This window comes from Echinops telfairi, unplaced genomic scaffold (assembly GCF_000313985.2).
Source record: "Echinops telfairi isolate 266 unplaced genomic scaffold, ASM31398v2 ScPeMD7_2291;HRSCAF=2852, whole genome shotgun sequence".
Classification (NCBI taxonomy): domain Eukaryota; kingdom Metazoa; phylum Chordata; class Mammalia; order Afrosoricida; family Tenrecidae; genus Echinops; species Echinops telfairi.
The window spans coordinates 1,191,244-1,211,558 of NW_022106189.1; the positions used below are offsets into that span (position 1 = coordinate 1,191,244).

Here is a 20,315-nt window from a genome sequence, read left to right on the forward strand (position 1 = left end):
GAGCGGGGAGGGAAGGGGAAAATGAGGAGCTGATGCCAGGGGCTTAAGTGGAGAGCAAATGTTTTGAGAATGATGTGGGCAACGAATGTACAAATGTGCTTGACACAATTGACGTATGTATGGATTGTGATAAGAGCTGTATGAGCCCCTAATAAAATGATTTAAAAAAATAAAAGCAACAACACACACACAAAGGAAAGAACAGTCACGAGCCCGATGTCTCCCTGGCAAAGCGGATATGATGTCATGAGTGAAGCATGAAGTGCGTGACGGTTGGCGAATACACCATGTTCACAGACATGAGGTTCTTTAATGAGGTTCTCAATGGTAAAAGTAGAGGCAGAATTATAACTATGTAAGATAGTCAATTCTTAGTAGCTACATAGCTAATCTTTTGTTTGTTTGTTTTTCTTTCTCAGAATACAGCAGGAACTGCACTGGAATGAAATAAAAGCACACATCAAACACACAAGGTCTGTATTTCTTGAGATCTTTCACCTGTTCGCCTTCCACCTAAATTGTACCAGAAAGTTTAAAATTCACATTTGTGTATACCCAGTTGTACTAACTCAAGAGAATTTTCCAGAAAGAAATTAAATCATCCAAAAAATAGAGACTTTCCTAAAGTTACATGGCTCATAAGTAAAAAAAGCAAAAATTAAGATTTTTTTCCATACAAAAAAATGCAAGTACAAGGTCAACATAATGTTTGAGAAATTTAGAAGGTCTTCTGATGGCCACAACACAGAACTAGGATTCTCGAATGCGGTTTTTACACCATTTTCTAAAAAACTAGCAAAATCCAATGAAGACCTTACCCTGAGATCAGAAATACTAAGAGGCGCTCAGCTTCTACTAACAACTGCTCTGAAAAGGATCGTATCCAAGGCCGAGACAGAGCGGAGGACCAATGTGGAGCAGAACTCAGTCATAAAAGAGACCAGGCTGACTGGTCGGATAAGAGACTGGTGGGTCAGGACCACAAGACTAGGGCCTTCCCCTTCAGGTCTGGAACTGAACTCACCCCCACGTTAGAATAAGCTGTCATTTAAGATTTTTAAAAGGCAGCATTTACCCGAAGACAAAAGTTCAGAAGGTTAGGAAAGCAAGGGGAATAGAAGGAATCCCGGGGAAGAAGTGGGAGAAAGATGAGACTGTGTTCCTGCAAAGATTTACAGCTTTGGACCTATCTTGGGTCGCTATGAGATGAAATTGACTCTATTCAGTAGGGGGGGGGGGGAAGCTATTAATAAATGCAATACTATTGATGAATCTCAAAGGCATTATGCTGAGTGAGAGAGACCAATCTCAAAAAACTGCATAGAGTATATTCCATTTATGTAACATTCTGGATAAAGCAAAACTGCAGTCTCAAGGCTGGTGGAAGGAAGGACTAAAAGGGGACAAGCTGAGAGATTTGGGGAGGTGAAGGGATTCTTCTGCATTTCTGATTAAGGTGGTGAATACACGTATCTATAAATGTGTTAAAATTCACAGAACTGTACATTTAAAAAGTGAATTTCAAATATGTTAATTTTAAAATAAAGTAAAATTTTTTAAAGGAAGATTTTTCAATGAGGCTACTGACAGAAATAAAAACCAACTTTTTAATTACACTCAACTTTTATTAATAACTAGAGTGTAAAATAGTACTTTTTAAAATGGATTATTCTCTCTACATTTCCACAAGAGAATACTTATAATTTGGAAATGTCCACTTTCCACTAAAAAGACACTGACATTTGTTTCAATGTTTGATGTTCAGGGAAAGCTACTCTAAAGAGAGAACCTGTGACTTCCCCTTACATGACTATGGCGATGAATGGAAGTCTGTAACTATAGCACAAGCTATAGGTCTTGGGCCAAATGAAACCCCACTACCTGTTTTCATCTGTAAAATGTTATTGGAACACTGCTATGCTCCATCATTTTCATTTTGTCTTCTGTTGCTTTCACTCAACAGCAGAGTTGAGTTGTCAAACAATAAAGACTATCCGGTCAATAAAACCTAACATCTTTCCTCTCGGGGCTGTGGCAGAGCTGGGTGGCTGCTGTTATGAAGCAGGGATGAGAAGGCACCGTCATAAAGAACGAGGAAGGCCACAGTCAGGGTCAGTCTGGCAAAGAGAACCTGCAAGCCTAGTACCTTCTGCTCCGACAAGGGCTCTGGTACAGGCTCTTCCTCTTGGTTTACTAACGGACTGGGCTCTTGTTTTGGGGTGCCAACTGCTGATCCAGCAACACTTAAAAATTCACTGCTGGACTCTTCTCTCTTCTCTTGGTTAGAAGTATCCCATCTGGAAGGTTTTCGTGATTCTGAAAGGTAAGCGTCAGAATGAGCCCAGAGAACGGTAGCACAAAGGTAAGTTCTTTAGCACTGCTCTTGGTTGCAGTCGAGGCACTGGGCACAGGCTGGGGGTGTGGGAAAGCTAAGACAAAGCCCCAATGTCAGAGAGTGCACATGTGGGCCATTGCAACATGAGCCAGCTTCATAATATGAGGCAGTCTCCTAATGGAGGCAGGTTTCACGATGTATATACTTGAAACCAGACAATCCTTTGCTTCCATTTTCCCCAGAGGCTGAGGCTGAGGTGCAGCCCTGAGAAAGCCCCAACTTACTGTTGAGGTCTTGGTGCTGCTGTATTTTTCTGCTTGATGTTGGGGTTGCTGGCGAGGAAGCTGTTTCTGGGAGTGTCAGGAAGTTGAAGACGGAGTACTTGTCACGTTTCACTCGAGGTAATCCAACTAACGTTGAACTAGGGGTTGGAAAAACAAAGAGGTCATTTTAAAAACAACTGCTAGGAATAAAATCCACTTCCTATAAAGTTTTCCAACTCAAATTTTTACCAACTCTCCTATTTGGCTAAAAAGATCCCCTAAGTTGTTCAGAGGAAATGCCAAAGCAAGGCTCACCACTCAGGGGTGCTCAACGAAGCCACATGGCTTTTCAATGGCCTCTATGCATACACACGCTGGGCAACGAATAAGAACAACCGACGAAGAAGCAATGCGTTGAATTACGATGTTGGCAGAGAATAATGAATGCAGCATGGACTGTCACAAAATGAGCGAATCTCTATGGGAAGAAGTACAACAGCCAGGTTGCTCCTTAAGAGGATCCTGAGACTTCCCGTGGACATATGCTCAGGAAGGACCAGATCCTGGAGAAGAGCATCATGGTTGGCAGGTGAACCAAAACCTCCAATGAATGAAGGAAAACCTCCAATGAATGGGACCAACTGGTTCCTAAAATCAACTGTTAAAAATCCTTCACTGCCTTGAGAAGTGAAAGGTCTTGTTGTTGGGTGCCATTCTTCAATATGTAAGTTGGGGTGTTTAGTTCGGTTTGCTAACAGCAAAGGAGTACAAGTTAAAGTTAAGTCCAGACTCACAAGTTCACCTAGAACAACGGTTCTCAACCTGTGGTTCCTGACCCCTTTGGGGGTTAATCGGCCCTTTCACAGGGGTCGCCCAATTCCTAACAGTAGCAAAATGACAGTGATGAAGTAGCAACAAAAATAATTTTATGGGTAGGGGGTCACCACCACATGAGGACTGTCTGAAAGGGTTGCCGCATGAGGAAGGCTGCGAACCACTGACTTAGAACGAGAGTGCTTTCATGAGTAATGAAGACGGGAGGAAGCACCGCGCTTCTTCTGTAAAGGCAGGTCCCCACTTACTCGGGATAAGGGTCAGGGACGTTAAACCTCTTGCACAGGAGCTTGTCCGGGTGCCATTCAAAGGTGTCTCGGGTGAGCTTCCCGAACTTCTTCATCTTCACAGCCGACTGCTTGTCGCTGATGTCATTCTGAGGAAACACATTCATCTGGTTCATCACCTGGTCACGCAATTGAACAGTTTTCACATCATCTCCTACAATTACAAATGAGCTCCTGCTCTAATGCTCTCTTGGCAGAGTGCTGGGTAGATGCTGGAATCTGAGTCACAGAACTGTTTCTTAGTCTAAGCCATCTGCGAGATTTTTCCATTGAGTTTTTGGCTATGGAGGATGTGGGAGGGAAGAGAGGGCAGCCACAGACCTCTTGGTCTCGGGGGACTTCAACTTGTTCCGAGTCATCTTCGTCCTTGGCGTGCGTGAACCTGGAGGACAGGGTCGAGTGGGAGGACACGTAGAGCAGGGACGCGCGCGCAAACTCCTCACGCTCGCGGCCCCGCTCCCACTCGGTCATGCCAGGGTCCAGACATCTTTCCAGGGCATCTGTGGTACACAGAATGAGAAACTGCTTCACTTCCAGGGAAACAGGAGGCTTAAAGGAGACCCTTTGGAGGACACAACTCCTGCCCTGCAGATGGATGTATTTGGCCTCAGGAAACATGTATCCTATCGTTGACAGCTGACCAGCTTTGTCATAAGGACACCTCAGGGTGGGGCCAGCGTGCTCAGTGGACTAACACTGCTCTCCCCTTTCAAGCAATGTTCCTGTTTAACTATGGACCACATAGAACAGAGAAAAACCTTTAGGGGATTTGCATAAGTTTTCTGAAGCAGGCAACTTGTCACCAGTCCCAACCATATTAAGTTTTGGCAGAAAAACTCTTATCTCTGACTCTTATCTCTCTCTCTCTTTTTATTTATTTTTTGGCCGCTGTTGTTTTTTAATTTCACCAACAGGGAGGCTATTTCTCAGCAGGGAGCGAAGACACAGTCCATCCAGCACCTCATTCTCCAGAGACCTGTTTTTGAAAAACAATGTCACTGGCTAACTGATACCCTCTCCCAGGACCACCAAAAGAACACTGCCCTCCTCTCTTCTGGGCCAAGTCAGCGTCATAGACCCCCAAGGGAGCTTCCCCTCACTACTGATTCAGCTTCTATGGCCAACCATCCTCAGAAGTCAAAGTTAGAGCTAGGTGTTAGGGCTGTAAGAAGAAAGCTGAGAGGACGCTGTGGCCTTGGTGTGGAAAACAACCCTTGCAGAAGACACGCATTTGCAAGGAGTAAACAGGCTGTGATTCGGTGTGAGCCTGGGCCAAAGCAAAGGCCTCAGAGGGGAGAACTGTGATTAACTGGTCAACTGTGCGTTCTGTCCAAAGCCAAGAGGCAGCCCCTCAGGGTTCCGTGCCGCGCGCAGAAGCACAGAGCAAAGGCACCCACAATGCAGGAGACTAACCTTAAATGGGAAGCTGCTGCGAGAACAAGGAGAAGGCTGCCCCCCACTCTCCCCCACCCCAGACACAGGAGAGCCCAGGCTAGCACCCACCGTGGCGACCCTGTTTCATATTTGCTAAGAAAGCTTCATAGCGTTTTTGCTTTTCTGGATCTTTTGCGAAAGGTTTGAAGTTGCTGGCTCTTGCGCTGGCTGTCCTGTCACTTGGTGTCGCATGCCACGAGCAGTGCCCGCCGTCTGAGGAGGAAGACTGGGGCCTGCCGCTTGGCGCATTCTGGGCCAGGCCCCGGGCCTTGAGCTGAGCCACTTTCAGATCAGTTGCCTGCTTCATTTCTTTGATCCTTTCTTTATCTTTTTGGGACAGGAATTCTAAAACTGATGTCGGGGAACCTAAATCAAAGCAATAGAAAAACAAATGCAAACGATGCAAAAACAAATGCAAAGTATCCTAAGGTAATTGCATTGCTCTTTCTTTGCATTTTCATTATGACACGTTGTTATCATTGGAGGTGAATATTTTCATATTTAGGATTGGATTAATGTTACATTTGTCTTCACACTATCCCTGTGAACAAGAGCCAAGAAACCATGAGACACCCATCTTCCAGCTGGTAAAAATGGAAATTAAGTCTTGAATATTTAGAGCACTTGTGCGTGGCTCTAGAGTGAGGAAGGGCAGATCTGCAGGCTGCAGTGGCCATGGCTCCACAGTCCTGCAGGCACAGCAGTGCCCACCATTGAGCATTTGTTCATGTCGGAGACCTGCGCACCCAGCCCATGCCAGGCACCAGGCCAGGGCTGGAAATGAGGCAGGTGAGGGCCTTCAGCTCAACAGTAAGGGATGGACGTGAAAGAAGCCAAAAGTCAACATTGGAAGAATGCTCTGAGAGGAGGGCTGGGAAAAGGGCAAGGTGATTGAGAGTGACTAGCTGGGTGGGCAGGCAGGGGGCATGGAGCAAGATATAACCAGCTTATAAGTGGTCCAGGAAGACCTGGGAGGTCTCAATTAAGAGGTGAGCTTGGAGATAAAGTCTAAGTCATGAAAGGGAATTAGATTCACATAAAAGTGGGGAAAGAAGCAAAGCCACAGCAAACATCAGGCCCTGGGACGAGACCATCCTTGGCAGACTGGGGGCAGAAAGGTGGACTTCGAGGCTGGCCTCGGGGTACAGAAGAAAGTGGCACAAGCTGTGGGTTGAGGACAGGCAAGTGCTGGCCTGGGTCTGGCCTGTGGGGATATAACTTCAGGTGAGAGAGGTACTGGAGGGCCCGCAGAGGGGAGCAACATAATAGGCTCCATCTGGCTGCTGTCACGGGGCATGGACTGCATAGGGCAAGGAGCTGCTGCCATGGTTGTTGAGAAAAGGAGGTGGAGGTGGAAGCCAGGGAAAGGCAGAGATGTGCATGGAGTCCCCAGGCAGTCAGTCGCTGAGGTAGGAAGACCTCAGTGATTGAGCCACTCTAGGGAAGGGAGTGGGGAACCCAGCGTTCTGTTTATGTCTTTGTAGTTTACATATTTCCCAAGATGCCAAGGGGCACAACGTGAACCCTTCAGGTCCACCCCCTCATAGGGGGTCTCATGCCAGACCCAACAGGGGCTCTGTCACTTTGCTCCTTCTTTTCGGCTCGCAGACGTCCTCTGGCGCCTTTCTCCATGGAGGAAAAGAAAGCAGGCTGTGCGGAGAGAGTGAAGGTACAAAGGTCCCTGGTCTTAACCACAGGTGGAATTTAGCAGCACAACAGACAGAGGGGAAATGCCAGGTGGGGTGAGAGAAAAGATGTCCACATGCACGCCCGCACGTGTGTGTCCTACTCCCCCGGACAATTCCATGCCCACAATGTAGGATTATTCTGTAAAAAATGCCAAGGGGAACACACCAACTTCCCATTTTGCTTTTGTTAACATGAATTCACTTTGATGAAATGATTTTGTTTTGCCCCAGGGCTCGTACCTTGAATAGGCGTCTCGCCTAGCAAGTCCCCTCGCTTGGCGGCATTCAGTTGGTGTCTACTCTGTGTTCCTGGGTTACACACTGCCTTCCCAGAGGACTCTGATAACACTTGAAGCAAGCGGGAGTTTTCTGGGGTTGCAGACAGCTCGGGTCGGAAGTAATGCACAGGCCGGTAGTCTCTTGGCAGCTCGGGGGGTGGATAAATCTTCAGAAAACAAACAGAAAATACAGGGTAAGGAAGGTCGTGTTTATTCTCTGAGGAAAGGAGGAGCTATCCTACAAAACCATCGTTGGGAAAGTGTGCCCCATCCACCCTCCAACCCTCATCTTGTCCCTTCAGACTCCGCATGTGGGAACACAATGAGGCCCTCAAGCGTGCCACAAGTGCCATTCGGACATGGCGTAAGGGGACGAGCAGGCTCCTTCGGGTGAGGTTGGGGTGGGATGGGGGTGCGGGGTGGTTAGGGCGGAGGAAACACTGCCTCCAGAAATCCACAGACCCAGAGGAGGGATGGGCTGGAAAATACTTGCTACAGATTGGGGCCTTTGTGTTTAATAAAGGTGTTTACGATTTTACAGCAAGGTTTCTGACTTATCCTCATTTACCTATTACACAATCTTTGCCAATGCAACTTTTTGCAGACACACACCTTACTGACCAGTCATTGGCTGTGTAACCCCACACTGACACAGTGCAATAGAGTCCCTCCCCGTCCTCCTCCCACCTGTCCCTGGTAACCACTAATAACATTTGTTCTCTACACATTTGCTTTTTTTCTTGTCATTTTATATAAGGGAAGTTATGCAGTATTTGTCCTTTGGTGATTGACTTCTCTCAGTCCCATTGCCTGACCCAAGATAACTCATTTCTAAACGTAGACTGAACTGAACCTGAAATATACTTGGGAAGTTCAAGTATTTTCAGTACCGTCAGGCATTCATGATGGCAGGACAAATTAGGTTTTAAAAGAAGCATTTGCTATTTTTAATTACTGTGGAAAGACCTCATCAGGGACTACAGAGTGGTCCTCCCTGCCCCTGCCCTAGCAAACCCCTACTGATGGAGAGTCTGGATTCCTGTTTGCCTCACTCCCAGGACTCGGGAACCATGCTGTGGCTCTCAGACCGGCTGTGTCCTAGACTTAGCAAGGAGCTTCAGCAGTGCTGAGTCCCCTCCCCTAGATACCCAGGCTGATGAGACTTCTCCAGGGTCCTGGTGGTTTTGATGTGCAGCCTGGGCCGAAGACCCGACACTTGGGAAGGCCCATGAACAGAACATTATTACTACCACTGAGACACTGGATCAGCTCAGCTTGTCCCTACCTGGGCATAGAAGGGGGTGGGGGTAGGGGCACAGACACCCCCGAGGTCAGATTCTCTACATGTCAGCCAGCAAACGCTCATGCTACCAAGACATAAAGCCCCAGAGGAGCACTGCAGGAGAGTGTGCACGCAGTCTTCTTGAGTGCTTGATCAGAACCACTGTCAACCCCCATGCTGACCCGCTGTGCTGCTCTGCCGAGTGAGCCAGCAGCTCAGCCTGAACTGGAAAGGCCAGCTGAGCACAGCCCTCCTGCGAACCACTCATACTGAGCCAGGGAGGGGCCTCCCCCACAAGCCCCAGGGCTATTGCTTCATCAACAGCATCTAAGGCTGGCAGGCTGCTATGGTGATGAATAAAGGGGCCTTGGTGGTGCAGTGAGCTAAGTGCTGGAATACTACCCAGGCTCAGCAGTTTGACTTCACCAACCACTCCTCAGGCGGTCTGCTCTTGTAACCAGGTACAGCCTTGGAAACCCACAGAGGCAGTTCTGAGTCAGAATCGATTCGATGGCAGGGAGTGGTTGAATGATGATGAACACGTTTCAGCAGCACTTCCCGACTAAAATGGACTTGGGAAGAAAGCCCTAGTGATCTACTTCCTAAAATCGCCCAGTGAGACCCTTATGGATCCCAACAGTCTGATCCAGAACCCATCATGGGGACAGTGTAGGACCAGGTAGCATTTCATTAAGCTGTGCATGGTTCAGCGTGAGGCAGAGCCAACTCGACAGCAGTTATCCACACCGATGCCCTCGCTGCTCTGACACCTCCCACCCTCGCAGGCTGGAGGTACTGGACAAACAGTCAGGATGTGGTCCTCTGTATCCCTAAACCCCCAGAGTCAATGAGTGCTTTGAAGCTCTTACAAACCGTGCTCCCTCTCCATGTTACAAAAGCCACGCTCTCCTTGCACAGTGTTTAGCTTTCTAGTAATTACAGCCACTTCTATGCTCCTGACGCTGTTCTAATTATTTTAATTATTTCCTTATTGAGTCTTCCCACACTGTGCCAAGTGGGTATCTTTCATATTCCCATTTTACAGATGAGGAAGCTGAGCCCAGTGAAGGGCGGGAGCATGCCCAGGTCATCCTTGGTGAGCGGGCTGGAGGTCCAGGCAGCCTGGTGCTCAGGCCAACGCTCTTAAGCATCAAGAGAGGCTGTCTCTACCACATCCATTAAAACACAACTAAACAAAACAAAGGCCTGGAACGTGTCCTTTTCTGGACTCCCCAGCTCCCCTCTTGGGAGAGTAACAAGCCCCGCCTTAGAGGTGCTTAACGAACACGATGCAGAAAGGTGATTCAAGTGGAGGATGGTCTGAAAAAGGAATGCCAACAAGGGAAAAATGACTCCAGAAGACACAGGTGTGGCAGCTGTGCTGGGAGCTTGGCAGACTGTTCCAGGAGGAGCACCTGCCAGGCTGGACACCTGCAGGTGCAAGAGATTTTCACACCCAGCTATAACCAAATCTGATGAACTCAAAGTGATCTGAAATGTGCGGCACCCAGGGCTCTCTACAGCCCGGGAGCCACACCAGCCTGCGAGCTGTTGACTTTTTACACCTTTCTTAAAATGCCACGGCCCCTAGAACTGTAGCCATTTCATTTTCATGCCGATTTGTAATGTGTGTTTTGCTTGCTAAAATAAGTGCTCACTTGATGTTGGGATATAAAAGATGAGCAGTTTGGGGGTTTGGCTGCGAAGTGCCTGCCTACTGACCTGGCTAAGGTCGACAGTGTTTTCCTGGACCAGGACCAGTAATTACGCTGCTGCTTGGTGAAAACACAATTTCCTTCTTTTGTGTACTTTATCTAATAACATGGACGACATAGCAGATAACATGTGAAGCACTAAACCACTCAAGGAAAAAAGGGGGAAGGAAATAAAAGGTTTTCTTACTTTCTTAGAAGATAAAGATTTAGATGACAAGGAAAATCCATCCACGATTTTTCCAATGTATTGAAGGTCTCGCTCTGATTCTACAAAATGATGACATGGATTAATTCTCGAGGCAGAGAAGATTAGAGGAAGGCAGAACACAGCTAAAGCTTATCTCCCAGAGCCTAAGTACTGCGTCCCAGCATGACATCACTGGGAAAGCGCAGAAGGGGAGGCCCCACCCTTCACTGACTCAGTGACCCAGCCCCCTGGCTCATGAGGCTATCCTCACTGATCTGAGAACTAGTACTTTCAGTTGTCTTAAGCTAACGTAATAAAAAGTATACTCTATGTGGGCAAAGGGCAAGTACAAAATAAAGTGATCGCCATGGCTAGGACGCTAGGAGCCCTGTGGGGGTAGTGACCTTCCACAGGTGCAGGATTACCTTTCTGGCTTTTGTATTGCTTGGGCGCTGTCCAGCCATAGAGTCCATCTCCAGGCTCCTCATCCTTCAGGACCGTGTCGTACTTGGACAGGGTTTCTGTGGCATATATATCGTCATCTTCCTCTTCCAGGGCCCCGACACCAAAAGCCTTCAGAAAACAAGGTGTCACACAGAGCAATGACACTGAAGCAACCACGTGAGGAGCCACAGAGAACGCTCAAGTCTCTTAGAAAATAACGACTAGACCGCATGCCCCATGTCCAGCCCTGGAGCTGGTCTCCAGCCTGGGTGGTGGGTTCAGGTCTTAGCACGGGAAGAAGAGTGGGGCATCCACGTAAGCAGTGTATGAGTGCAGGGGCAGGCAGATAGGCGGCCTCCAGAAGGAGAATCGCAGAAATGTTCATCTATGTCTCAGCGTTGCCTGGCCCGGTGCTACGGCCAAGGCCTAAAGGCCACTGCTCGTCTGATGGTCCCTGTAAGAATTTTAGATCTATGGAGAATGGCCTCTTAAAAGGGTCGGGGAAAAAACACATACCGGAAAGAAAAGGTAATAAATAAATGATAAAGTTACCATCTTCTAAATGCACTTTCAGAAAAACAATGAATAACACATAACCGCACACCCCCAGTCAAGGGGAAGAACAAAAGAAACCAGAGGGGAAGGGAGATGGCAGTTGGAGCGAGATTTGAAAATAATTAACAATCTACAATCTAAAGGAGGTCACGAGGGTTGGGGGGGGGGGGGAGAGCTAATCCCAAGGGCTCAATGGAAAGTAAATGTCTAGAAAAGAATGATGGAATCTATGTACGAATATGTCTAATACAGTTGCTGTATGGTCTGTAACAAGAGTTGTAAGAGCCCTCAATAAAATGAAAAAAAAAAAAAAGAAAGAAAGAAAAGCAAACAAAAAACCCTCTGGATGGACTGGAGGGATGTGCCATCAGCAACAGCTCTCCCTCATTCCAAGGCTCCTGAGTAAACACTGGGCTCCTCCTGTGCCTGGGGCACGCAGCACTAGGAGAGGGGCTCAGAGGCAGGAAGGTTCCGACAGAAGTCGAGGCACCTGACCGTTGTGTCACCGGGTCTCAGGCATACACCACTGAAAGCCGGAAGGCCTGTGCCGTACAATAAAACCACTCCAAGCCTTCACTTGGTCCAGGAACAATGAGTCCAGGGCAAGGAACACTGACAGTACCATGGACTACCAAAAGAACAAACAAGTCTGCCATGGAGGAAGTGCAGTCAGAATGCTCCTTGGTAGTGAGGGTGGGAGGCGTTGGACATGTTATTGGAGAGGCCAGTCCGTCAAGAAGGGTGTTGTGCTTGGTTAAGTATACGGTCATCAAAAAAGAAGACGACCCTCAACAAGATGGGGGGGCCCAGTAGTAATAACAACTGTGAGGGTGGCACAGGACCAGGCTGTGTTTTGGTCACCACAACGATACCTAACAACACCAGCATGCAGTCAGGAAAGCACAGTCATTTTGCAGTAGTTTCACGTTTATAAATAAACGACATCTTTACCTGGCCTGAAATTCCCAACTTTCTTCCTTTACTCAGCCCAGCTTCTCCAAAGAGATGGCTGGCCCTCTCAGATCCCGCACTGAAGAGGTTAAAATGGTCTCCGGAAACACCAAACAGTGCCCGGTGGGGATCCAGGCCTTTGTAAGCCAGTCCGTGAACGTTATCTTTCGGTGTAAAATCCACAGGTATGACGTCTTTGGGAGCAAAGGTGGCATTTTCGGGCAGGTAGTCATCATCTTCATCCTGTTTCAAATGTTTAAAGGACTAAGGTGAGTCACATGTGGCCTAAAGTAAACGTGGGAGACGCTATTTTTAAATGCAGGGATTCATTACATACAGGAAAATGAGCAAGCTTCCACTTATACTGTCACGGAGAACTAAAGCACGTCCCAGGGCAAATGCCACATGCACAAATGGCCCGACCTCAAGATCCGAGCAGATAGTACGGTGCTGGCCGCCTGTGAACACATCATATGCCCGGGAGGGAGTGCAGTGTGTCACTGGGACGGGATTTGCCTGGCTGCTAAAACAGGTCCCAACCGGCCCAATCCCTCACACACCAAGCACCAAGTGCGCCCAGATGGAAGGTGGTAGACTGCACTGTACCTCAGATCCTTCCGAATGCCCTGGGGGTAATGCACAGCCATAGATTCTGACTCCGGGATCTGTGAGAGACAGTCCAAACCCATTAGTCACGAGGGACTGAAATGAAGAGACCAAAACCAACCAGACTCACTGCTACTGAGCTAATTCTGACACACAGAACTGCCCGCGTGGGTCTCCGAGGCTGTTCATCTCAACCAGAGTAGAACGTCTCGTCCTTCTCCCTCGGGGAAGCTACAGGGTTCACACTGCTGACTGGTAGCTAGGAGCCCAATGTGTTGCCCATTCCACCACCAGGGCTCCCGACTCAACCTCCTAGCATTCCCGCTGCACTTGCAGAAGGCGCGACAGCTTTGGGGTCAGAAAGTGATCGCTCCAGAACTATTTGCCGCCCGTCTAGTCTCCTCTCACTGCTCAAGGCCCAAAAGAAATGACCACTGCCCTCAAAGAGTCCACAGTCTGACTTGGAAAACCAAGGACAACAAGTACACAGAAAACGATGGCTGTGTATGGAGGCACCAATGCCATCTCACCCTGCCAACCCAGCACAGATAAAAGAAGACAGTGCTGCTGAGGGTGGGAGACGAGGACTCTGAGACCCTGCCGATGGGAATCTAAGAGTATGACGCTTCTGGGAAGCGACAGCGAGTGACAGATAAAAAGCCTCAAAAGCCAGGCTCCCCCGCTGACCAGCAATTTGGTGTCTAGACGCATGCGGCCATTCAAAGGTATGCCGCAGGAGGAATGCCCACAGGACACTTACCAGATTTCTGCTGGCGTGGCTTCCTCTTTACTCGGGGGCCAACTCCTTGTCCTTCCTTCCACCCCATTTTCCGCAGCAATTCAAAACCAACAGACAATCTAGGATGGCAGAGCATTAAAAATGAACTTCTTGGGACAACCTTAGAGAACAGTATGATGTGACCAACTCTTCAACCCCGGCTCGCCCAATTGTCCTGACTGAGACTCCTCTCTCGCCTATCAGAACCAAGAGCCTGCCACTGCAGCCTTGAAGGCTACACACCTAACCAGGGGGAGTCGCTCAGACACCCTCCTTTTGAATGGAGCACACAAACTCCAGGCAGTTTCTCAAGCCCATAGCCAGGGCAACCAGGAGTGCGGGGAGCCACTGCGTCAGGCCACACGCTGACACACGGACTGGCTGGTTTGCAGAATGAAAGCAGGTAGAATAAGCCAGCCAAGCCAGTGTCCGCACGGCCTGTGAGAGAAGGCAGGAGGACAGATGCCCGCCTCCTAAAAGGGGGGCCACCTCTCTGCACCCCAGCAGCATGGCCAGTGACAGGAGCACTTGAGTTCCACCACGCAGCCCAACACCCATGCCAGTGTCCCCTCACCCACTCAAGCCGGCCTAAGAGGTTTTCTCTTCCTTCTAACCGGATGACCCCTAAGAAAGCTAATCATGCAAAGCCGGGAAGGAGGCCCAGAACAGAAAGAAAGGCCAGAATTGAACTCTTCTCACTTTGCGGGTGCTATGAGGTCATCGAGCAGAGTGGCTCCAGGAATCGGGGCTGTGGCCGCTGCCAACTGCCTGGCCTTCTCGCGGATCCGGTCTTTGGTTTTGGAAGCAAAGTCGTCTGTGGTAACAATCGCTTTAGGGGCTATCCCAAATTCACTGAGATCCTTAAAAAAAATCCAGACTTACTCACAGTCCCCCGTGAGCGCCGTCACAGCACTTTCCTTCCTCTTTCAACAAGAAGTGACAATGACAGAACATGGTTAAAGATCAGAGGCGCGCTGCCTTCGCTGGAGGGCTTTACGCTGCTCCCTCACAGAAGGGAAGGTCAGTGGCTGAGGGCAGGCCATGGCGGCTTAGTGGGGCCACAGGCACACAAGTGAGGACCACGTCCTCCGTGACAATTGTTCAGAGATGCGTGTAACAGGCACCAATGTTCCATTCACAACCAGCCAGCCCTGTGAGGATGTGTGTGAGGGTGAGCCTGGTGGTGAGGGCTTTTGTGTGGACTGGAGCCAAGGTGGTGGCTGCCTAGCCGTGCCCTCTCACCTCACAGGACCCTCGTGCTGTCCAGAAGCCTGCCTTCCACTCAGCTGCCATGCGCTTCCCCAGCGGTGGGCCCACCGGTATTGGGGCAGGGAAGAGACAGCAAAGACTCATTTCTTAACAAGCCACTTGTTCTGACCCCATTCCTCTTTCAGGGGCAACTTTGGAAATGGGTGTGTGAAACAATGTGCCCAGGCAGACGTGAGGGAAAGCACCCTGTTGGACTTGTGTGAAAGATGTCTTTGCGCTCAAGAAAAGGCACCAAGAAAAAGGAGTCTTTTCACTGGACCTTGTCCTGCCCATGCCAGAAGGTGCTAGTGTGTGAGGACATGTGGCCACACAGAGGCTGACTGAGGGCAGAGGGCCTGGGACTTCACTAACACTCGGACCTCCTGTCTGTAAGAGAAGCCTCCATACAGATGGCCCCTTATGCTGGACAAAATCAGACAGGATCCTACCTTTCTTCTTACCTGAAGCTCAAAGCACCCGACAGAAATACTTTTTGAATCTTCACCACAAGTGACTCCATCACTGGGCATTACGGTAAGCGAGGTTAAATTTTAACACCAGATGAACTGCATCTCACAGGCTGATGGGAGCACTTCAGAAACCCTCACACCTTCCACTTCCCTGGAGGAAGTGGGTGCTTGGAGTCTCCTCTAACAATGTGCCCCAGACACCTCCAGGTGGCTTCCTGTGACTCTCTCCCACCTAGCCACTCACTGCTCCTTACACTGCAGCCACTGGCACAGGCTCAAAACCCCAGCTACTGGCCACGTGGGTCAATCTGGTGGCTTTCAAGTATTATGGCCTAGTCCGGGCTTTCTCCTGACACATCAGACTTTGGAAATAGATCCAGCATAAAATGCTGCTCCAGGGAGCAGGAATCTGTTCACATGAAGGACAGTCTAATACAAGCTCCTCCAAAATCAAGCCTTAAAAACTGAGAGGAAACCACACGTGGGACTTTCTGAGGAGGGAGAAGGGGACAGTACAGCCATCCCACCGGCTGACTGGCCATTTCGGTGCCACACACCCACCTCTTCATCCATGAAATCTTCAGGACCAAGGACAGACTTGTCTGCTCGGTTCTGCCGTGAAGAAATGAAGGCAGAGGGCGTCCATCCTTGAAAGACAAGAGTTTAGAACTTCAGGCAGTGTTCCAGTTTACAATGACGTGGCACACTGCATGCACACACTTAAAACTACAAACTGTACTTACTTTCTGCAACTTGTTCCTGTCAACTACCACCTGAGTCAGTCAGTTCACCGTCTGCTCATAAGTGAGAGAGCCATTTTCTTCCAGTTAAAAAACATTTCTCCAGTAAGCCATTAAAAGGCACAGCATATTCAAGTGGACTGTCAGCTTATGTATGTCCCACCTGCACCACGACTGAGGAGACTAAGATCACTCTACTCTCAGCTCTAGTGCACCACGTGAACAATACATCTTTTTAATCTTGCTAAGAACCAATCTATTGCTGACCAGACCAATCTATTGCCGACCAGAAAAAAAAAAGGGGGTGGGTGGGATTCCCACAGGATAACTGATGACCTGCTCTTTAAACAAATGTTTTCAAGCACAGTACTTTACACATTATGGGACTTATTACAGGGCATGGTGGGAACATTTTCATTGCCTTCTCTCCAAGCTAGGGGCATGTATGAGATGAGCCCCTGATGCCAGCAGCCCTGGCGTCAGGCCAGCTATTCCTCCCCCACACACAGTTTCTCCTTCCAACGTGGCTCCTCAGCCACTCATAGTGCAGCTGTGACACCTGCCAGCCTTGTCATTGAGTCACGTGGAAACCAATGTGCACAATGATTGAATGAATGACTGTGGGGGAGCGTGAGGTGTGCAGCAAGGCGCAACAGGAAATGGAAGTCATTAACTAGCTGAGTCACCTGGCGGGAGCCTAGCGATTTAAAAGGCAGTGGAAGAAAACTCTTGCAGTTGTCATCAATAAACCACACACAGGTTCACTCTGGAAACATTCCAAGTATTCCGAGAGCACAAATGCATACACCACGGTGTTTAAAGTGTACATTTCAACAAGGAGGGGCCGACAGCAGCTGTCACCGGGAAAGCCATACCTTCTTTCGAGCCGACTGTATTGAAATACCCAGCCGAGAAACCGCCGCTAAAGGCCCCATGGAATCGTTTGTACCTTCCTTTCTCATCTCTGACAGTCTGCTCCTGAAGAGGGACCGGCTTCTTCGGTCTTTCGCCTGCAAAGAACGTTTCGAATGAAAGAGAAGGAAGGGGAAGGCAGGTTAGAACACATTTAGGGGACATGTCGTTTTTTGACCATGATTTTTCACTTTTTGCAACGTCAGCTCGAACAATTAGGCCTATACTTTAGTAGCTTATAGGCATTAAAAAGAACATATGTTGTCAAGTGTCATTACAGTGCTAAGATAATGATAAGCATTACTTATTTATGGTAAAGACATTTCTTTCTTTCTTTTTTTTTTTTTACATTTTATTAGGGGCTCATACAACTCTTACCACAATCCATACATACATCAATTGTGTCAAGCACATTTCTAGCAAACCTGGCCTCCATTGGAGGAGGGGCAGTGGAATGGGGTAAGGTGTCGGACAGATGGAGTGGACATCTGGTCATGAAGAAGGCACGATGCAGGGGTGGTGGGTGGCACGTAGAGAAGTCTGAGACGGGAGAAGCGTGGTGATATCTCTTCCAGCACCACCGAGCATCACCTGGCTTTCTAATCCCACACACAGTGTTTCAGCTGTGTTCTAAAATTGATTGTGGTGATGATTACAGAACTCTTTTTATTTGAACTACTGAATTGAATGATATATGAATTGTATGCCAATAAAACTGTTAAAAAAAAAAGTTACCATTTCGGAAACCCACAGGGGCAGTTATACCGTTTTGCAGGGTCACAATGAGTTGGCATCCACTCAACAGCAGTGAACTCGTTTAAAAACCCCTTAGGTTTAAAGTTTTAAGTGCTGTCATGCGAATCACTGCCTAATTATATTAACTGCAATTCAATGTTCCAAATCTATTTAAAGTGAAAAGGAATCATGGAGTCATTTTCAAAAATTCACAACATAAAGTAAGTTATATGACAAGTTAACATGTGGTGGTTGAGAGTCACAGTGCCCTGGATTTTAAAGTCAACTCCGAGATGTTGGTCACTTTAAACTCACTACACGCCTCCATGGCTCCATCTGTAAAATGGGGACACAATGGTAGTAATAGCTATTCCCCAGGGCTGTTAGACAAATGCAAAGAGATCCTTCTAAATGAACGGAGACTAGCAAGAAGGCACACATGAACACTTGAGAGCAGCAGGCTGCTTGAGCTGGGTATTAGAGGCGAGGTGGGGCCTCAGTCCATGTGCGATTACTTCAGTCGGGAAGCTAGGACACCAAGTGAATGACGCCAGCTTCATAAATTCTAATGCATGGCAAAGCTGTCTGGTCACTCTAGGAGTCTAACTTACAGCCAGGGAGTCAAGAGCTCAGGTTCTAAAGTTAAGTGGACCCTGTGGTGGAGGTCTCGAGGGCTGAGCAGTGTGGCCAACAGGGCCCAATGGGTTCCTGCCAAGAAGGTGCCATCTCTAACCACCGGCAAGGAAACTCTAGGCCCTCCCTCCTTTAACATGCACTGGCTCCTTGGATACCCCCTACAGATCAGGCCAGAGCACCCTGGAAATAAGCACAAAGCTGAAGGCAGATCTCTGCCTGCCGGCTAGCCAGTGATACCCCCATCAGGTCCTTTGCTCATTCCCCAGCTGACAGCTCACAAAGGGACTTGCCGGAGGGTGGCCCTGAACAAACTCTGGCTGAGGAAATCTCAGCATAGCCCACCCTATTCCAGGGTACTCAGAGTCCAGCAGAGGCTACTGCTGTATAGAAACATTGCTGACCAGGTGCAATGACCACGGCTCCACAGGCCCCAAGGGCATGAGAACCATGACGGCTGCAGACGGAGAACGCATCTGCCAGAGGCACTGACTGCCATGAGGAACTGGAAGGTGGTCAGCAGATGTGGAGGCCGGGGAAGGAGTGATGGGACTAGAGTGTGGTGGCCTGGGGCCCCGTGCTGCGGAGCCACTGGTATGTTGGGGGATTGGGAAGGGATTCACCGGCAGTTTTAAGCGGAGAGTCGGGCGGCCTGGTGATCCTCTGGGTTCTATGTCAGGCTATTAACCACAAGGTCATTAATTGGAATCCACCAGCCCCTCCTAGGGAGAGATGAAGTTGTCTGCTCCCTTCAAGCTTTACAGTCCCCCAAACCCTAGGCAGCGGAACTTCTCAGTTCTCTAGCACTGCTGAGTCAGAATCCACTCGATGGCAGTGGATCTGGCTGAGTCGGGTTGGGTTGAAGGAGCCCTGGTGGCCCTGTGGGTTAAGCACTAGACTGCTATCTGCAAGGTCTGTGGTTCATACCCAGCATGCACTCTGCAGAAGAAAGATGATACTGTCCACTCCAGTAAAGATGGACAGCTTCAGAAACCCTCTGGGGCAGCTCTACTCTGTCCTATGGGATTGCCATGAGTTGGAAAAGACTCACGGGTGTTGTTGTTGTCAAGAGCACAATGGCCAAAGAAAATGGTCCTAAAACGAACCTTCCAGAGATAAGAAGGGGTTTCTAAGGAAAAAGGAGGGACGTGCTGACGGCCTTCCTCGCAGGTCGCGGCCTCCATGCTCCCTCTTTCGTCCTTTTTTAATGGTTTCGTTGTTACCATGATTAGCATCACTTTTTCAATTGTGATGATATGTACAACAAAGCCTATGCCCATTGAACAATTGTCGGTCGGAGGGCCTCTGCTCGTGCAGGACTGCCAGCACCACCATCCTTCTCCCCCACAGAAACTCAGACCAAACGCCAAACCTCCTGCCGATGCCTCAATTCTGCCTCATAAGGCCCGTGAGCCCTGGCTGCATAGTGGTTAAAGCACTCAGCTGTGAACCCGCCAGCTGCTTTGCCGGAGTGAAATGTGGCAGTGTGCTTCCGCGAAGATTACAGCCTTTGAAACCCTATGGGCTAGTTCTCTCCTAGATGGTCACTAAGGGCCAGGATCGCCAACTCACAATGACCCCTAACTCTAATCAACTTTTCAGTTAGGTCTTGACCACTGGGCCACCAGGGCTCCTGGTAACAGAGACTACCCTTTCATAACCCCTGGCAACCACGGATAACCTTTGGTCCCTACACCTGTGCCTGTTGCATATAAAGTCCCCTCCCCCTCCAAAAAACAAACAAACTTACTGCCAGCAAGTCAAAACAGACTCGAATCAAACCTTTGGGATGAGTAGAACCGCCCGGCTGGGTTTCAAGATAGTAACTGCTTACGGGAATAGAAAATGACTGGTGGTGTGATCACGAGGTGTCAAAGGGATCAGGTATCAGGCATCATCAGAACAAAAAATCTTACCATAGCGAATGAGGCGGGGAGTGC

General features: G+C 48.8%; 1 protein-coding gene across 1 annotated transcript in view; it reads right to left on the reverse strand.

Moving 5' to 3' along the window:
- GPATCH1 (G-patch domain containing 1) overlaps positions 1–20,315 on the reverse strand; it is a 58,937-nt gene that overhangs the window by 25,988 nt on the left and 12,634 nt on the right. The window contains exons 2-15 of the mRNA XM_004704910.3: positions 16,971–17,105; positions 15,917–16,002; positions 14,337–14,497; positions 13,620–13,717; positions 12,860–12,918; positions 12,254–12,496; positions 10,729–10,876; positions 10,304–10,383; positions 7,082–7,286; positions 5,223–5,519; positions 4,041–4,219; positions 3,681–3,808; positions 2,620–2,756; positions 2,147–2,316 (exon numbers count right to left, since the gene is read on the reverse strand). Coding sequence (XP_004704967.2) covers positions 2,147–2,316; positions 2,620–2,756; positions 3,681–3,808; positions 4,041–4,219; positions 5,223–5,519; positions 7,082–7,286; positions 10,304–10,383; positions 10,729–10,876; positions 12,254–12,496; positions 12,860–12,918; positions 13,620–13,717; positions 14,337–14,497; positions 15,917–16,002; positions 16,971–17,105 — 2,126 coding nt within the window. The remainder of the gene's footprint in view (positions 1–2,146; positions 2,317–2,619; positions 2,757–3,680; positions 3,809–4,040; positions 4,220–5,222; positions 5,520–7,081; positions 7,287–10,303; positions 10,384–10,728; positions 10,877–12,253; positions 12,497–12,859; positions 12,919–13,619; positions 13,718–14,336; positions 14,498–15,916; positions 16,003–16,970; positions 17,106–20,315) is intronic.